Raw genomic sequence first — 20,085 nt, forward strand, 5'->3', positions numbered from 1 at the left:
AAAAGCATTCGACAGGGTTGAATGGAACTATTTATTTACTGTACTAAAGAAATTTGGACTGGGAAATGGGTTCATTTCATGGATACGTCTCCTTTATACATCTCCATAAGCAAGCATCTCCACTAATGGCATCCAATCCAGTTTTTTCACTCTAACCCGTGGTACCAGACAGGGGTGTCCCCTATCTCCTCTATTGTTCGCACTAGCTATAGAGCCCTTGTCAATCTTTCTGAGGTCCTCCTCAACTTTTAGAGGGATCTCACGATTGGGCACAGAATTTAAGTTGTCACTTTATACTGATGATTTATTGTTATATGTCTCAGATCCTGTCCTTTCCATTCCCACAATTTTATCTGCTTTCCAGAGATTTGGATCATTCTCAGGCTATAAAGTGAATATCTCTAAAAGTGAATGCTATCCTATTAATGCTTCAGCATCACAGCTTACACAGTCAGATGTCCCTTTTAAGATGAATCTGTCTGGCTTTAGGTATCTTGGGATCAGCGTTACCAGAACGTTAAAGTCACTTTTTTCTGCTAATTTTTTACCTTTAATGTCTAAAATTAAATCTGACTTCCAAAGATGGAGAAGCTTGCCTCTCTTGTTAATTGGAAAAATTCATGCAGTTAAAATGAACATCTTGCCCAAATTTCTATTTTTGTTCCATTGTCTCCCACTTTTCCTGCCAAAGCAGTTTTTTAAAACAATTGATCAAACTATTTCTGATTTCTTATGGTGTGGAAAGGTTCCCAGGATCCGTAAATCCATACTTCAGAGATGTACAGTGGTGCTTGAAAGTTTGTGAACCCTTTAGAATTTTCTATATTTCTGCATAAATATGACCTAAAACATCATCAGATTTTCACACAAGTCCTAAAAATAGATAAACAGAACCCAGTTAAACAAATGAGACAAAAATATGATACTTGGTCATTTATTTATTGAGGAAAATGATCCGATATTACATATCTGTGAGTGGCAAAAGTATCTGAACCTTTGCTTTCAGTATCTGGTGTGACCCCCTTGTGCAGCAATAACTGCAACTAAATGTTTGCGGTAACTGTTGATCAGTCCTGCACACCGGCTTGGAGGAATTTTAGCCCATTCCTCCATACAGAACAGCTTCAACTCTGGGATGTTGGTGGGTTTCCTCACATGAACTGCTCACTTCAGGTCCTTCCACAACATTTCCATTGGATTAAGGTCAGGACTTTGACTTGGCCATTCCAAAACATTAACTTTATTCTTCTTTAACCATTCTTTGGTAGAACGACTTGTGTGCTTAGGGTCATTGTCTTGCTGCATGACCCACCTTCTCTTGAGATTCAATTCATGGACAGATGTCCTGACATTTTCCTTTAGAATTCATTGGTATAATTCAGAATTCATTGTTCCATCAATGATGGCAAGCCGTCCTGGCCCAGATGCAGCAAAACAGGCCCAAACCATGATATTACCACCACCATGTTTCACAGATGGGATAAGGTTCTTATGCTGGAATGCAGTGTTTTCCTTTCTCCAAACATAACGCTTCTCATTTAAACCAAAAGTTCTATTTTGGTCTCCTCCGTCCACAAAACATTTTTCCAATAGCCTTCTGGCTTGTCCACGTGCTCTTTAGCAAACTGCAGATGAGCAGCAATGTTCTTTTTGGAGAGCAGTGGCTTTCTCCTTGCAACTCTGTCATGCACACCATTGTTGTTCAGTGTTCTCCTGGTGGTGGATTCATGAACATGAACATTAGTCAATGTGAGAGAGGCCTTCAGTTGCTTAGAAGTTACCCTGGGGTCCTTTGTGACCTCACTGACTATTACACACCTTACTCTTGGAGTGATCTTTGTTGGTCGACCACTTCTGGGGAGGGTAACAATGGACTTGAATTTCCTCCATTTATACACAATCTGTCTGACTGTGGATTGGTGGAGTCCAAACTCTTTAGAGATGGTTTTGTAACCTTTTCCAGCCTGATGAGCATCAACAACGCTTTTTCAGAGGTCCTCAGAAATCTCCTTTGTTCGTGCCATGATACACTTCCACAAACGTGTTGTGAAGATCAGACTTTGATAGATCCCTGTTCTTTAAATAAAACAGGGTGCCCACTCACACCTGATTGTCATCCTATTGATTGAAAACACCTGACTCTAATTTCACCTTCAAATTAACTGCTAATTCTAGAGGTTCACATACTTTTGCCACTCACAGATATGTAATATCGGATCATTTTCCTCAATAAATAACTGACCAAGTATAATATTTTTGTCTCATTTGTTTAACTGGGTTCTGTTTATCTACTTTTAGGACTTGTGTGAAAATCTGATGATGTTTTAGGTCATATTTATGCAGAAATATAGAAAATTCTAAAGGGTTCACAAACTTTCAAGCACCACTGTAAATTCAATGGTGGATTGACACTTCTGAATTTCCAACTGTATTATTGGGCGGCACATATTCATATAATTTCATTTTGGTTCAAATCTACGAATCTGCCATGGTGCAACTTGGAGGCACAGTCATGTGTTTCATCCTCCTTACCTGCTTTACTTACCTCTTCTATTCCATCTAACCTCTCTGGCTTTACAAATAATCAAGTGGTTCACTCCACACTTAAAATTTGGTATCAGTTTAGGAAGCACTTCAAATTTAAGTCAGCGTCTACATTAGCTCCTTTACTGAAGAATAATTTATTTTAACCTCCCCTTACAGATTCAGCCTTTCTCGCATGGCATAATAAAGGCCTGAAATGTTTTAAAGACCTTTACAAGGATGGTATTTTTCGCAGCTTTATAGATCTCTCAAGAGAATTTCATCTCCCACCTTCTCATCTCTTTCGATACTTTCAAATTAGACACTGCGCTAAAGCTTTGTTTCCAGTTTTTCCTTCCTCACCGCCTACTCTACACTGGGAGGTTTTTTTAAACTGCGATCCACTTAAAAAATCATTTATTTCTAAAGTTTATAACAAACTTCTTTCTTTTGATTGCTCACCAGTTACTAAAGTTAAGATTGCCTGGGAAGATGAACCGGATCTAAACTTGGAGGATGACTGCTCTTAAGAAAATTCACACAAGCTCATCCTGTGCTCGTCTCACACTTATACAGTTTAAAGTACTGTATAGAGTCCATTTTTCCAAAGCTCGATTGTCTCAAATCTATCCCAGTATTGCCGACAAATGCGACAAATGTCATGCCTCATCCTGCAATTTAACCCATATGTTCTACTCTTGTCCACTACTCTCTTGCTTCTGGTTGAATTATTTTGATACCATGTCTAAAATACTTTCAGTGACCATAAAAGTCTCCCCCCATGTTGCTATATTCTGGCTCCCAGAGGACCATAACCAGTTTACCTCTCATCAATTAGATATTTTAGCTTTTACTTCCTTACTGGCAAGACACCACCTTCTTCTCCACTGGAAGTCGACTAAAGCTCCCTCTAGTAGTCAGTGGCTCAATGACATCATGTATTTTCTAAAGTTGGAAAAGATCAGATATTCAGTGAATGGTAACTCTGCTAAATTTTATAACAAGTGGCTTCCCTTTCTTACATTCTTCCACTCTCTCCAGTCTCTGCCCCCTAACTGACGGACCCTCTCTCTCCCTTTTTATTTATTTATTTATTTTTTAGGGGTTGTTTTTTTCTGCCTTTTGGTTTTATTTGTACTGTGCAGCTTTAATATTTAATTATTACATAATAGAACTTCCAGTTACTTATTTATTAATTTTTATTTTCTTTGAATTGTGTAATGTCTTTTTCTTGTTTGTATGAAAAAAAAAATCCTAGGAGGTAGACTGTATGCCTTTCTCTTAATTCATCGAGATGCACAGTATTTCTGTGGTATTGGTATGTGTATTTTGTAGATTGTTGTGCAGGGATGGTGTGGTACTTAATGTTGATTCGACATTGATTCCTATTTTGACGTGCCTTGCCTCCTAATAAAAATATTTAAAAAAAAAAGAATTTGCTGGTATAATTCAGAATTCATTGTTCCATCAATGATGGCAAGCCGTCCTGGCCCAGATGCAGCAAAACAGGCCCAAACCATGATATTACCACCACCATGTTTCACAGATGGCATAAGGTTCTTATGCTGGAATGCAGTGTTTTCCTTTCTCCAAACATAATGCTTCTCATTTAAGCCACATTTTTTTTGTCTCATCCGTCCACAAAACATTTTTCCAATAGCCCTCTGGCTTGTCCACATGATCTTTAGCAAACTGCAGATGAGCAGCAATGTTCTTTTTGGAGAGCAGTGGCTTTCTCCTTGCAACCCTGCCATGCACACCATTGTTGTTCAGTGTTCTCCTGAGTGGACTCATGAACATTAACATTAGCCAATGTGAGAGAGGCCTTCAGTTGCTTAGAAGTTACCCTGAGGTCCTTTGTGACCTCGTCAATTATTACACGCCTTGCTCTCGGAGCAATCTTTGTTGGTCGACCACTCCTGGGGAGGATAACAATGGTCTTGAATTTCCTCCATTTGTACACAATCTGTCTGACTGTGGACTGGTGGAGTCCAAACTCTTTAGAGATGGTTCTGTAACCTATTCCAGCCTGATGAGCATCAACAATGCTTTTTCTGAGGTCCTCAGAAATCTCCTTTGTTCATGTCATGATACACTTCCACAAACATGTTGTGAAGATCAGACTTTGATAGTTCCCTATTCTTTAAATAAAACAGGGTGCCCACTCACACCTGATTGTCATCCCATTGATTGAAAACACCTGACTCTAATTTCACCTTCAAATTAACTGCTAATCCTAGAGGTTCACATACTTTTGCCACTCACAGATATGTAATATTGGATCATTTTCCTCAATAAATAAATGACTGAGTATAATATTTGTTTAACTGGGTTCTCTTTATCTACTTTTAGGACTTGTGTGAAAATCTGATGATGTTTTAGGTCATATTTATGCAGAAATATAGAAAATTCTAAAGGGCTCACAAACTTTCAAGCACCATTTTACCTGGGCACAGAGATTGACAGTCTCATGTCTTTCTCCCAACACATCAACTTGGTGTACAAAAAGGCACAACAATGCCTGTTCCTGATGAGGAAACTCAGGGGCTTTAATGTCGAATACATTTTTACAGTTGTGTACAAAGCACTCATTGAATCAGTACTTAATTTCAATATCTCATCTTGGTTCAGTTTCATCTCTGTTAAGACCAAGTCAAAGCTTTCTCAGATCATTAATCAAACAAGTAAAATAACTGGTGAAAACCAAACTCAGTTATCTATACTCCATATACAAGCAGGTAAAAGGAAGGCTAACCACATTATAGCAGAGCCCACCCACCCCCTGCAGAAGTCTTTCCAGTTACTACCATCAGGTTGCCGCTACAAAGCCCCCTTTGCCAAGAAAAACATTTTCTGTAACTCATTCAATCCCACTGCCATAAAAACCTTAAATAAACAATAACATTTCTTTACTTCTATAACCATCACCATTATAGAAGGCTAATCAGCACACAAACTGTATTCTCAGTATTATTTTATTTTCTTATTCCCCTTATTTATTTATTTTATTAGTTGCTTTTATTTTGTTTTTAGGAACATATCTTTTGTATGTCAATTGTCTGGTTGTTGTTTTTGTATGTTGTTGAGCCACGCTTAAGATGATTTTCTGTCATGACAGACAATACAATTTTTCTGATTATGATTATGATAGGAAGGGGAATCAACTGGGGCTGGCCTGTGAGGGGAGGTCTGCTGGCACTGGGAGCACCACTACCAAAAGTTGTGCACCTTGGCCATGATTCCTGGCCAGTGGAACCAGTCCCAGATCTTCTCCAGTGTATTCTGGGGTCCTAGGTGGCTGCCTAGTGGATGGGTGTGGGCCAGGTGCATGATGGAGTCAATTTTTGCCCTGGTGATGATGATGAGGTGACAGGGCTTACCCTGGCAATTGCAGTGGTAGTACAGTAATCCCCTCTTCACCAGAAAGTAGACTGGGGGTAGCTCCTGGTGGGGGTGCAGGCTCTCCCTATCAGTGTGTAGCACCTGGCCCCAGGAGTGCTTCAGCCAGTCATCCTCCTTTTGCTCACTCCCAAAGTTCCCCTCCTTTATGGCCTGTTGGGATAAAGTAGAGAGAGCATGAGGGAATAGGGACAGCTCACCTTCAGCCTTGGCTTCTGCAGCTACCATTTCTCATTCAGCTAAGAACACAGTCCTAGGGATGCCTGGCAGGGTGTGCTGTGGCTACTCCGATCTTCTGGAGCTCTTCTTTCACCTCCCCTGCTCTGGGGCAGCCATGCATGCAGGAAACCCCAGCCAGTCTCTACCTACAAGGAGAGGTACAGGAAGATCAGGGATTAGACCAACCATTACCTTCCACTCACCTCTTTGGCCCCCTATCTGGACACCTGCAGTAGGGACCTCTCTCACATCCCCATGCACACAGTTGATGGCCAGGCTTCCATGGGGTTAAGAGGTCCTTGTCAGGGCCAAGGGATGAGTCAGAGTGATGGTGCTCCCCGAACCCAGGCGTGCAAGCATTAGAATGCTGTTCAGCCTGATTATGATGGATTATGAAAAGTGTATCCCAACAACCAAGGTTTATAGGGCCTAGCTGTTGTGTGGTGCTCTGTCTCCTTAGGCATTGGCTCGTCCTGAGGTAATGGTTATGGCGGGGGGTCCTCCTGTGCCCTACGGAGCATACTAGGATTCTGGCTGTGAAAGTAGCAGGGCTAATGCTGGAATGGAGTCCTGTTCTCTCCCCTCCCCATCTCCAGGGTGACTAGCTCACACTGCAGTGCAGCAACCATGTCTCTGGGGAGCTGGACCACTTTCATCCCCACGACTCTCCGCTCATCATCTGGGAGGCCCCGCAGGAAGTGGTCAAGAGCAACCTGCTCCACGATCTCTGTGGGGGGTGAGCTGGTCAGGTTGGAGCCACCTCTGAGTGATCCACAAGAGGCCGTCTATCTCTGTCTTGGGCTCCTGACTGTAGATCCACTGGTGAAGCTTGGAGGTGGCTATGTGGAGGAGAGCCTGCAGCGGACCAGGCTCTTCTCCTTGAGTAGATTATAGTCCTCAGTCTCGAACAGGGGGAGAGCATGGTAAGCCTGCTGAGCTTTGTCATATGAACCCACTCTCTGGATCACCAGCCTTCCTTTTCAGCAATCCTCTTGAATGTCCCAACACTGCAAAAAATTGAAAACTGAATTTGAGAAAATGAATACTAGTGAAATTATTTTTCTGCATGGACAGATATTTTTACTTTGGTAAGACGTCTTGGAATAGGTTGGTTGCAATCTAGAAATAGGTTTAATAATCTCAGAATTGGTCTCTTGTAATTCTTCTAATAGGAAATGCTAGATCGTTTCAACTATATTCAAGATATTTTCATTTGCTAAGACATAGGTTTTTGCAGTGCAGGAATGCCTCGACATCATCGTCTGCATTGAGCTTGGTAAGCAAGGGCTGGGTGTCACGGGCTGGGTTGGAGAGGGGAATCATGGCTGTATTTGCCTTAAGCTCAAAAGCTCTTGGGTAACAGTGTGAAGGCCATAGGCCAACTCCTGGAACATCTGCCCCTGCTGCACACTGACATCAAGGAGATGCTTCACCATGGGGTCCATGGCTGGGATGCTGGAGTCTGTCTCCTGCTTGCATTCTCCACTAGTGTAGAGCCCCTAATGGCAAGGAGTGACACAGACACACTGACAACAGGCATGAAGTGCAAAATTGGTGGGTTTTGTCTTCTGTTCCTGAACTACTGCTTGTTTTCAGTACAGAGAGTGGGGCACTGTCTTTTTATCACCACCGCCATGACACAGCGAGGAGCGCCTGCAGATAGTGAGAAGACAGCTGCTGGCCCACTGTCTTTAAAACAGACATGAATACCACATTGGACATGCTTTAAGTGACTTTTTTAACTGTTCTTTTTCTGGGGCAGAATGATTGCACAACATACATTAGATTAGATAGATTAGATGAGATAAAACTTTATTGATCCCTTTGGGAGGGTTCCCTCAGGTAAATTAAGATTCCAGCAGCATCATTACAGATAAACAGAGAAAAGAAATAGAGATAGAGAAAAACTTCTAGATAAATTAAAATAAATTAAGTATTTACATATACAAATATAAAAGAATAAGATATAGGGAAGAGAGGAAGGGGAGGGGGGAAAGGGGGGGAGAAGTGGGGTTAGGGTAAGTGTGTGTGTGTGTGGGGAGCAGGAAAGATATTGCACTTTATATTGCACATTATATTGCACATTATCCAATATTGCTTATTGTTAGGCTAGGCTATTGCTCCTTCCCATCCTCTGTCCTCCTGTTACCCCTCCTCCCCCCAGAGAGGAGTTGTACAGTCTGATGGCATGAGGGACAAAGGAGTTTTTGAGTCTGTTCGTCCTGCACTCGGGAAGGAGCATTCTGTCACTGAACAGGCTCCTCTGGTTGCTGATGACGGTGTGCAGAGGGTGACTGGCATCGTCCATGATGTTCAATAGTTTGTCCATAGACCTCTTCTCTGCCACCGTCACCAGAGAGTCCAGCTTCATGCCGACCACAGAGCCGGCCCGCCTGATCAGTTTGTCCAGCCTGGATGTGTCTTCATTGGATGTGCTGCCCCCTCAGCACACCATGGTGTAAAACAGGACGCTGGCAATCACAGACTGATAGAACATCCACAGGAGTTTCCTGCAGACGTTAAAGGACTGCAACCTCCTAAGGAAGTATAGCCTGCTCTGTCCCTTCCTGTATAAGTGATTGGTGTTGCAAGTCCAGTCCAGCTTGCTGTCCAGCCACAGCCCGAGGTACTTGTAGGAATCCACAGCCTCCACCTTGACCAGAACTGGTCGTGACCTTGGTCTGGACCTCCCAAAGTCAATGACCACTTGGTCAGTCTTGGTCTTCGAGATGTTGAGCTGCAGATGGTTCCTGTTGCACCACACAGCAAAGTCCCTCACCAGGCTCCTATACTCCTCCTCTCTGTCATCACTGATACATCCAACGATGGCTGTGTCATCGGCAAACTTCTGAATGTGACACAGCTCTGAGTTGTAGCAGAAGTCCATGGTGTACAGGGTGAAGAGAAGAGGGGCCAGCACCATACCCTGGGGTGCTCCGGTGCTGCTAATTACAGTGTCAGATGTGATGTCCTTCAGCCTGATGTACAGTGGCCTGTCAGTGAGGTAGCTGGAGATCCAGGTGACCAGGCAGGGGTCCACTCGCATCCTGTTCAGTTTGTCCTGAAGCAATAGGGGCTGGATGGTGTTGAAGGCACTCAAGAAGTCCAAGAAGAGGATCCTCACTGTGCCATTTCCCTTATCCAGATGCGAGTGGGCTCGGTGTAGCAGGTAGAGGATGCCGTTTTCCACACCAACATCTGCCCGGTACGCAAACTGCAGACAGTCCTGGACATGTTGTACCTGGGGTCTGAGGAGGCTGAGGAAGAGCTGCTCCAACTAGAGCCCTGCACTCCCGCGGGAGTCCTGCGGGACCCGCAGCAAAGCAGTGCGGGACAAATTTTGAAAGCTCATTGCGGGCGCGGGCGGGACCGGAAGTGCACATATGCAGGCGCGGGCAGGAGTGGGAGTGCACATATGCAGGCGTGGGTGGGAGCGGTGATAAGCTGCAGTCCCGCTAACTAAAAATGTGTTTTAAACAGGTTACACAGTGACGGTAGGCTTGACTCAATGCTATCCCAGAAATCCTTCCTGTAATATGCAAATTTGGCTGTCCAATCAGAGGCGGCCAAATTTGCATATTACAGGAAGGATTTCTGGGATAGCATTGAGTCAAGCCTACCGTCACTGTGTAACCTGTCTCTCTGATTAGAGTTGTAGACTAACTCAAGCAGTAAATCACTTCATGGTTCTCTTGCTAGCTCTGCTTTGCAATAAAAAAAAAACAAAAAACCACACATTGGTATAAAGCAAGCCTATTCACTTTTTTATGCTGATCAGAGAATTACAATGGTTTCTCATGTGACAAAAATGTGCGATTCGCGATTAAATATTTTAATCGCTTGACAGCACTAATTATTATTATTAGAGACACTACATGCTGAATTCAGAAACAAGGTAAATAATAACAAACGTGAGCTGTAGATATTTATGCTCAAATCCACTCAAAGTAGGGGGTGGAGCACCATCACGCTGTGTCAAGACAAGAACTTTCCTGAGAAATAATGCGAACGTCTGCATCATGCGGGATTTGCGGGCGGGAGCGGGACTGAAAATCATAATTCTTTGTGGGCACGGGCGGGAGCGGGACTGAAAAATCATAATTCTTTGCGGGCGCGGGCGGGAGTGGGACTGCACAATGCGGGCGCGGGCAGGAGCGGGACTGAAAAATCCGACCCGCGCAGACCTCTAGCTCCAACGTCTTCATCAGATGTAAAGTGAGTGCAACCGGTTGGAAGTCATTCAGCTCGCTGGGCCGATTCTTTTTGGGAACTGGAACGATTGTCTTCCAGAGGGTGGGCACTCTCCCCAGCTGCAGGCTGAGGTTGAAGATGCGTTGGAGTGGTTCACCCAGTTCAGCAGCGCAGGTCTTCAGTAGTCGTGGACATACCTTGTCCGGGCCTGCTGCTTTCCTGGGGTGAAGCTTCCTCAGTTGACCTCTGACCTGGTCTGCAGTAATGTATAGAGATCTTGCAGTCACGTGACCGGAAAGTTAACAGCCGCCATCTTGTCAGTAAAAAACACAGCTGAATACTGCTGCACTTGTGTACAGAATGGATCAACTTCAACCGACGGACTACACGGCTCATTTTTCTAATGAACAGATAACTAGATATATATCTAAAATAAACAATCTACAGATTAGTGACCCTTATGGCTTACCGGACGTAGTTCTCATGACCGTGTCAGTGGATATTGAACTGCCAGCGGAATACCCAGAAGTGTATAATTACCTCATTAACTTTCCCTCGCTGTTCAGTGGTGAAGCACTGCATGCTTATAAATCTCTGGACAGTTATCTTTACAGAAATTCAGGATTTGTCAGCCGCGGCATCTTGTAAACAAGAAAATAACAATCCTCATTGGACGGGTAAGTCACTTAAGTATTGAGTATAGCACTGACCAGCCGATTATAGAATAGAATAAGGTAATTCCAGCTGTAATTCCAAATCGTCCATCTTGTTTACCATGGATCTGGCGTTGGAGAGGTAGAGGCTTGGCAGTGGAGATTTGAGTGGCTGTTTTCTGAGCTTAGTCAACAGGCTGGCTCTGCATGCAGCCTCGCTTTTGCTTCCTCTCGCCTCCTTCGACTGCCAGACCCGATAACAATCCACGGAGACCCCGCTGGTCTCGCTATCTCGTCCGGAATGTTGTGCATGCGATGGAAATCGCTACAAACCGTCATTTTCTGCTGGAAACCAATGTCCAGTAAGTCCATACGGTTGTAGTGGATATTGAAGTCCGATACAGACGAACAACACGCAAAAATACACACAAAAAACATAAAAAACGTGCACAGGTAGGGAGAGCTTGTAGCCACAGCCGTTGTAGTAGAATTGTATAGTAGGGTTTTCCAGAAGAAAAGGTAGAAGTAGAAGCAGAGGTAGAACCAGAAGTAGAAGAAGAAGGTGGAAATATGGCGTTTGACCGACAAGATGGCGTTTGTTACAATCTGGATCGGCTGTGACGTCACATGCAAGATCTCTATAGAGGAGTCTGTGTTGAGGTGGGGGAGGAGGGGGCTGCTGTGATGACTGGGGAGAGGTGTGTTGAGGGAAGAAGGAGAGATGGCTGCAGTGAGGGAGAGGGTGGGGGGGACGTGGGCTGGTTGAACCGATTGAAGAAGTCATTCAACTCGTTCACCCTCTCCACTGTCCCCTCAACGACTCTGGTCATTGTATTGTGGCCTGTGATGGTTTTCACACCTTCCCAGACCTCCCTCATGCTGTTCTCCTTCAGCTTCTGCTCCACCTTTCTCCTGTAGCTGTCCTTATCTTCCCTCATGCAGCGTTTCACCTCCTGCTGTGCTGCTTTCATCACCTCCCTATCCCTGCTCCTGAAGGCGGCCTTCTTCCTGTTGAGGATAGCTTTGACTTCCTGTAATACCCATGGCTTGTTATTAGGGTAACACCGTACAGTCTTAGTGGGGGAGACCATGTCTGCACAGAACTTGAGGTAATCTGTCAGACAATGTGTCAGCTCCTCTATGTCCTCACAGTGTGGGCTAAGCAGCACATCCCAGTCCGTGATGTCATAGCAGTCTCTGAGGGCATATTCCATTTCAGAGGACCACCTCCTGATGGAGCTAGTTGTTGCAGGCTGCCTTTGAATCAGGGGGGTGTACTTCGGCTGTAGATGAACCAGGTTGTGGTCAGACTTCCCTAGTGGGGGGAGGGGTGTGACTCTGTATGCATCCCTCACATTAGCATACAGCAAGTCAATTGTCCTGTTGTTCCTTGTCGGACAATCCACTGCCTGGTAAAAAGCAGCCAAAGTAGAGTCCAAAGCAGCATGATTAAAGTCCCCAGAAATGATCATAAATGCCTCAGGGTGCTGTGTCTGCAGCCTTGCTGTGACAGAATGAATCCTCTCACATGCAGCGGCTGCGTCTGCCCTCGGAGGGATGTAAACACAGGTGATCACGTGACTGAACTCCCTCAGCAGATAATATGGCCGCAGGCTTACGGCTAGCAGCTCCAAGTCCGGGCAACATAAAACTGTCTTTACGGAGATATGTCCCGGGTTACACCAGCACTTGTTAACATAAATGATGAGTCCCCCACCTTTGCTTTTCCCACGTGTTAGTGTCTCTGTCAGCTCTCACAGCAGTGAATCCCCGCAGGTCCACGTTAGCATCCGGTACAAGGTGTGTTAGCCATGTCTCTGTAAAGATAAATAAGCTGCTCTCCCGGTAAATCCGCTGGTTGTTCAGAGCGGAAAGCTTGTCGACTTTATTCAGCAGCGAGTTCACATTCCCCATGATAACGAAGGGAATGGACGGTTTGTAGCGCCGCCGGTTGTCCGCTAGCCTAGCCTTTAGCTTAGCTCCAGCTTTGCAGCCCCTGCGTTTCCTCCTCAGCTCCACCGGGATGGGGTGTCATATCCTGGCTCGTCCCATTGTTTTCAGGGCCAGCAGCTCCTCTCCTGAATAAGTGAGAAAACTGGCTCCTGGTTGCGTGTTAAAGTTAAATATATCCATGTTATATAGTAAAACACACTATGTCTTTGTAAGAAGAGCAAAAAAGTAAAAAAAAAAAAAAAGGTGGAAAAAAAAGGTTTAAAGAGCTAAAAACTACAGAGCTACTGGAGAGGCAGCCGTCTCACACAGCGCCCAAACACAAAAAATCTTTAATGCAAAAAAAAAAAGAGAGAATTTGGTGCACAATTTTTAATTTATTTTGATTTTTCTGAAATCAACATGGATGGTTTGAGATTATATTGAATTCTGAGGAAGTCCTCCTTCTTAATTATTTCATCCACTTTGTGCAATATACCAGTTCCAAAACAGCCACATGATGCTATCACCACTATGCTTAACACTTAGTAGTGTTCCTCTGGCCCTTGCAGCCAACAACTCAAGCTGTCTTATTTGACCATAAAACTTCCTCCAGAAAGATTTTTCTTTGTCCATGTGCTCAAGTGAAAACTTTAGTCAAGGTTGAAGGTGTTGATTTTGGAGCAGGGGTTTTTTTCTTGGACAGCAGCCTCTCAGTCCATGGTGATGTAAAACTCGCTTGTATATTCCGGAGTTATTTAAGTCTATGGTCCTCTTTCTAAGATCTGCACTGAGCTCCTTGGGCTTTCACATTGTACTATGTGTTGGTCAATCCAATGAGTGCTGTCAAACAAACAAACAAACAAACCCTTTTTATGTTGACACAGAGGAGCTACTAGCTGCAATTGATCATGATCACTAACAGGAAGAGGCATTGGCAAGTTAAGACATTTTGAAACTTTCAGCACCACTGAATTAATAATCTAAGTGGGCTTATCACAATTTTTGACCCTGTATACACAATTTTCACCCTGCATTGACTTCAGAAAATCCTAAATAAACTAAAACTTGTGAACCAATTTTTTTCTAAAAAAGATGTTATAACAATCACTCTGCCACAGAAAAAGAACAGTTCAAAGAAATAATTGATGTTCAAACATCATACATCCATATCTATGTATGTAAAATTCTGAGCACATCTGTAAATGTTTTTAATGATCATTGAGGATGAAAGTAAATGTTTCAACCAGTAAAAACATATGCCCCAAATTCCAAAACATGCTATCCCAAATGTCATTAAAATGGCTTTCACTTAGATTTATCAAAAGCTATGAAAATATTTCAAAAACCTTTTTTCCAATGTCAAGAAAGCTTAAAAAAAGTGGAAATTCAAAATTTGTCCCAATATATCTTTAGTCCCCCTAAATATAAAATATTACTACACAACTTGTTTATTGTATACAAAATACATAAATGAGTAAAAATAGACCTCAAAGCCATGCATGATTCTTACCAAAAGATTTCTGAAACAAACATGTCTAGTTAAAGCCATGTTCATAAACAGCTCTTGCACATTAGGAAGTCAGTTAAAACAAGATAAATAAAACCGTTAGGTGTTTGTAAATTGTTTAGAGAGTCCCCCAGACCCCAAGCAGGTGAGGATTAAGATGTATGAAAATGCTTGTTTTTAGCATTTTACAAACTCAGCACATAACTTAATGCAAGACTGACTGCGTTGCTCATTTTTAATCTCAACTTTATAAAAAAAAAAAAAAACAGCTCAGCCGTAACTAAATGCTTAAAAACATACTTTCAAATTGAACAAGTTTATATACATGCCCATTGCTTGACCTAACAAGAACATTTAAACTTTCACTTGAGGAAATAAGGCTGTCCAGTGAGAAACATACTATGACAATTTGGTGTCACTAGATGGCAGTATATATTTTTATTTCCTACATCAACTTCAAGCAGGGACTGTATTTATAAATGAGACAAATAAAATAAAATTCTGTTCGACACTAAAATACAACACAAAAACTAAATAAATTTTATTTTCAAGTTCCCAGCCCAATTTTATTGCAATGTAGAAAACTGAAAACATTTTTATTAAAAAAAAAAAAAAAATTGATGTCAGAAGCATACCAGAATGTCAATGTAACAACGGCATTTTCTCTTTTAGTCATTGTGGCAATTACAGTGGTATTCAAAGTACAGTAAAACAATTGATATGGCATTTTACTAACAATAGTGATGTGAAAAATAAAATAAGATATGAACTATAACCTCACATTAAACTAGGCTGTGTGATGCACAACCTAATTGTCCAATTCTAAGCCAATGTTTTATTCAACCCACCAACCTCCAATCCACACTAGACTGTTGTGGGTGGGGTTTAGGGACTACCATAACCCCAAAAATAAAGGGGAAGAAATTCAAAGTACAGTGATACAGGAGGAGAGACAAACACATTACACTCTTGTAGTGTTACTATACAAAAGGGGGGACTGTACAGCTTAAAAACCATATCATATACACTGTCTTAACCTTCTCACTTTTCCACATTTGCCTATTTATGGCCATAGTTAAGTGTGTACAGGGGGTTAAATGCTTTTATAAACAAGAATTTAAGCTCTAATTTGTAACAAATTTACTCATCATCCTCATCGTCTTCCTCATCATCTTCATCATCATCCTCATCATCTTCATCATCATCCTCATCGGCTTTGTCTGGCTTGGTGGGGGCCTTCGCAGCACCCCCTACAACTTTTCCCTTTCGATACGCAGCAATGTCCTTTTATTTAAAAATAAAATAAAATAAAAAACAGGTACACAGTAATTAAGACTTAACTTCCATTTACCAGTAAACACTCAAAATGAACATATTCTAATGAATCCCAAAAGGACCGACTTAAAGATATTTTTGTTAACTGGAGAAAAAAAAAAAATACCTTCTCATATTTCTCCTTCAGCTTGGCTGCCTTCTTCTCATAAGGCTGCTTCTCTTCAGCAGAGGTCTTGTTCCACATCTCCCCAAGCTTCTTAGCCACGTCTCCAATTGACAGACCTGGGGTCTCCTCTTTCACTTTGGGCCGGTATTCCGCACAGAAAATGAAAAAGGCTGACCTGAAGAATGAGTGTGTGCGTGTGTGTGTGAGATGCAATTTTTTTTGTACGTCAAACACTGTAAAACCAAACAAAAAGCACTGATGCATATCAGTGCTAAGATTAACCCAGGCTATACAATGGAAACCTTTAAGGTTCTTACGGGGGTCTCTTGGGAGCATTGGGGTCCTTGAACCTCTTCTTCTTTTCGCCTCTGGGAGGAACATAGTTCTTCATCTCCCTCTCATAGCGAGCCTTGTCAAGTCTGGCCATCTCTTCAAACTTTCCCTTTTCCTTGGCTGACATAGTCTGAATCAAATAAAAATAGCTTGCAATAAAAAAGACAGGAAAAAAAAGAATTACATACAAGTAAATCTTATTTTAAAATTTACACTAAAATACGACACCTTCCACCGCTCAGAGCACTTTTTAGAGAACTCTGAGAAGTTGACTGATGTGTCAGGGTGTTTCTTCTTATGTTCTTCTCTACAGGTCTGGACAAAATAGGCATAAGAGGACATTTTGCCTCTTGGTTTTGCTGGGTCTTTCACCATCTTCCTTATATCCCTGAAAAAGATATTAAAAGAAAGTACTGAAAGATGCTCCACATCACCATCCTGTATATTACATTCAACATTAATACTCCCATTAAACTAGACTTAGTCTGGATGCTTAATTGTGTGTGTGTAAATCAGATCCCATTATTTTAGGTATTTTCCCTAAAATATATACGCCTTGCCTTTTAATACGATTAGGTACATACTATCTCGGTTATTACGATGTATTTGTGTTTTTTTAACAAATTGGAAAAAAAAAACCCAAAACAACAAAAAAAAAACCCTAATAAATTTTAAAATCAGTAATAAGAGCAAATTCACAACTAAAGTGATAATTATGTTGTTAATGGCGTATAATTTTTAAATTTTAATATAATAAACATAAATATTGTCTATTGAAATACGCTTTTCCTCATATGTAATCAGAGAGCAATGGCGCGCAAGCTGTCTTGTTGAGGGAAAGGAGGTCAACAACGACGGCAATATTTCTCCTTCCATTTTGTGAGAAAGCCTTCTTCATGAAAGAAAGTACTCCTAAAATGTCTCCACCCGCTTTCCTGTTCGTTTTTAACTCAACAAATACATCGCGACAATCAGTGTTCTTGACCATTTTTTTTCCATCGGAAAACCCTATGCGCTCGTCCCGGTGTATAGTAATACACTTGGTCTGTATTAAGTCTATGCGCGGACTGTGTAGAGTTTGTAGTAGGCTCGGAATGGCCGCTTGTCTTCATGCACTAACACTGAGAATATGGCTCCTTCTCTTTGTGTCAATGCTCAGCCATTACACTGCATGGAATAGGGGGCAGAGCGACCGTAATACCCACCTCAATTCAACCGCGAAACAAACAACGTTTCCATGCTCGGATTATTAAGAAAAAACATTCGTTAGAACGTTGAAAGATTGCAATTTCATTTTCCAGTGAAATATACATCGTTTCATGGTCTGTAACTTAAAAAACACGGTTTGAAAAAGTTGATGCGAACTGCGCTTGTCACAGGCTATGTGGTTTCGCCTTGTTTCTTAAGCGAGTAGTCAGCCATTACACAGTGAAGAGCAAATCTGGAGGCATTTTAATTCTTGTTTAATGCTGCTAAAATTACCGTATAATTTATATTTAAATAACATTGCCATTTTAAATTATTTTCCTGTTATTTTTCCCTCTTGATGTTTTCACATGCGAGACATCTCTTGCTATGCACTGCAAAGGTAAGCTAACTGATTTGCTAGTTCGCTAGCTGCCAGTATTGCCGTCCATATACCTTGTTTGTACGCAATTCAGGCACCCATTCGTCCGTTAAACGCTAGCTATTAATAATATCTAACACATGTAAAATTATGGCCATTAATGATTTAACGTGCAAAATAAGTTTATTACCATACATTCTGTCTAGATAAGGTCATCATTTTATAAAATGATAAAACCATGAGTGTTTGTTTCATAAAGACAAACACATAAAAAGCAGACATCGTAGTCATATTTGCAATTCAATTGTGTATTAGGATTATCCTAATATATTTTACTAACCCATACTTTCTCCATATGACACTTACCAAAGGCGGCTGCTGATTCCCACTGTACTGCAATGGCTGTGTGGAGGTAATAGCGATACGCAGTCTTCTCACTCTGCTCTCAGCTCTGTAACATTACTCTCAGTAGGGCTCGTGTCCTATTGGGTACCGCCAAGCCGAACATGGCTCTGATTAGTTAAAAACTTTCCATTGTTCTAATAACAGACTTGGCCGGATTGGATGTCTCTTGTGAAACGTCATGAATCTTTTAAATGGCGGGCTAATACAAACTGCACTGTGTTTCAACGCTGAACTTGAAGCAGTGTTGGTAGACAGTGTGCGGTGTGTAGGCTATAGTATTATAGTTCTGTGCGCTACACGGAGCATTCAGTCAATGGGTTTATATGGAGGGTGGTAGGGAGCGCTCTAGTGTAATGGCAAATACTGAATGAAATAAACCTTTTCAGGGCTGACACTGCTTAATTCATAGTCTCCACCTTCTTAGATCAATTTTAGCATCATATGTAATAACGGTTTATATAATTTTGTGTGAATTTAAATCAGGCTACTTGCTGTTAATGAGCCAATGCTGTTTTTAAAAAGCATCCAATATTTACAAAAGAGAGCATGATAGACAACAAAAGATAGACAGCACCTTTTAGAGTTTCTAATCTTGTTCATTGTATTTCCAATTATACAATAAATAATTTCACATTACATCTTTCTTTTCAGAAAGGAAACAATGCTTGCACACTCAGGCCACTGAAATACATTTCCAGATTAATATTTTCTTTCACCTTTGGCTGTTTAAGGTGAATTCAGTAGCATACTTTCTTTGGTTGGTTGCATAATGAATTCACGCTGGATAATTTTACAGGAGGTATGCCATCTACTGCACTAATACTGAATTTACCTTGGCACGGTGGTGTAGTGGTTAGTATTGTCACCTCACAGCAAAAAGGTCCTGGGTTCAAGCCCAGCGGCTGATGAGGGCCTTTCTGTGTGGAGTTTGCATGTTTTCCCCGTGGGTTTCCTCTGGGTACCCTGGTTTCCCCCACAGTTCAAAAACATGCAGGTTAGGCTAACTGGTGGCTCTAAAGTGAGTGTGAATGGTTGTCTATGTGTCCACCTTGCGATGACTTGTCCAGGGTGTACCCCGCCTCTCGCCCATAGTCAGCTGGGATAGGCTCCTGCGACCCTACACAGGATAAGCGGCTATAGATAACAATATTTTCACAAGTTAACTTACCCGTACTACATTGACCACAACCACACTTTCCTAGTTTAGGTGTTTTATATATCAGAGTAGAGGGTAAGGCCTTTTTTTTCGGGGGGTGGAGCCAGTACATCTCGAGATAAGCGGAGCAGTAGCCACTCGCTACTATTATTTCACTGGATGCGCAGCTGTGGCCTCAAGTTTCACACACAGATATATTGCACACATATTTTGGAGTTTAAATCACAGTCAGCGGCCAACTTGACCACATCAACGTATCCACAGCACTTAACTGATTCATTACTTGATCATAGTTAAGAGTTACTAAATCATTTTGCTGCAGTTTTTTATGGAATGCATTTCATCAAAAGCAAAGGCAATACGAGAAGACAATCAAAAACTAAAATGACAAAAAAACAGAAACGAAATTAAAATGGCAATAATATGACCTTGCATTACGAATTTAAACCAATTTAGGGTTTATTAATTTACTCTGTTATTTATCTATTACATGTGAAATCCAAGTGGTGGCGTTGTTTTGCTTGAATATTTTTTGTCTGTCGAGAAGATCACAAGACCGGAAGTTTAACGTTGGCCCTCCGTCATAGACTGCGTACACATGGAGGCTTGAGATGTTGGCGTGCAGCGTGTTAGTCAAGTGTCTCTAATAAACGCCGGTTTTAATCTGGTTTATGGCCTGGTCAGTTTAAAGGTATGTAACCAGTGTTTCAAAGTTATACCATTAGTTATAACGAAATCAAATCTTTATGCGGTTTCTAT

The 20,085-nt window shown here is 41.9% G+C and overlaps 2 protein-coding genes across 4 annotated transcripts in view; one reads left to right on the forward strand and one right to left on the reverse strand.

Annotated features, from left to right (window-relative positions):
• The window catches only part of uspl1 (ubiquitin specific peptidase like 1), a 504,778-nt gene that overhangs the window by 308,787 nt on the left and 175,906 nt on the right, over nt 1-20,085 (forward strand). For 2 of the 3 annotated variants that reach the window (XM_060908537.1, XM_060908538.1), the window contains exon 1: nt 19,911-20,017. The exons of the other annotated variant lie outside the window; for it this stretch is intronic. The gene's annotated coding sequence lies outside the window, so the exon portion shown is untranslated. Of the gene's footprint in view, nt 1-19,910; nt 20,018-20,085 lie in introns of those variants that run through there. 3 annotated transcript variants of the gene reach the window in all.
• On the reverse strand, nt 14,942-18,240 carry hmgb1a (high mobility group box 1a). The gene is made up of 5 exons (XM_060909632.1): nt 18,132-18,240; nt 16,427-16,586; nt 16,183-16,328; nt 15,866-16,040; nt 14,942-15,708 (listed from the first exon to the last, which is right to left on the reverse strand). The coding sequence occupies exons 2-5, from the start codon at nt 16,571-16,573 to the stop codon at nt 15,565-15,567; spliced, it is 612 nt and encodes a 203-aa protein (XP_060765615.1). The 5' UTR covers nt 16,574-16,586; nt 18,132-18,240; the 3' UTR covers nt 14,942-15,564.

The sequence above is a fragment of the Neoarius graeffei genome, chromosome 25 (assembly GCF_027579695.1).
Source record: "Neoarius graeffei isolate fNeoGra1 chromosome 25, fNeoGra1.pri, whole genome shotgun sequence".
Taxonomy (NCBI): domain Eukaryota; kingdom Metazoa; phylum Chordata; class Actinopteri; order Siluriformes; family Ariidae; genus Neoarius; species Neoarius graeffei.

Excerpts from the sequence above, each read along its gene's own strand:
- hmgb1a (XM_060909632.1), bottom strand. The coding sequence starts at position 16,573 with ATGGTGAAAGACCCAGCAAAACCAAGAGGCAAAATGTCCTCTTATGCC. Across the intron at positions 16,329-16,426 it reads AGTGCTCTGAGCGGTGGAAG|ACTATGTCAGCCAAGGAAAA; the intron begins GTGTCGTATTTT and ends TATTTGATTCAG. Across the intron at positions 15,709-15,865 it reads TGAAGGAGAAATATGAGAAG|GACATTGCTGCGTATCGAAA; the intron begins GTATTTTTTTTT and ends TTTAAATAAAAG.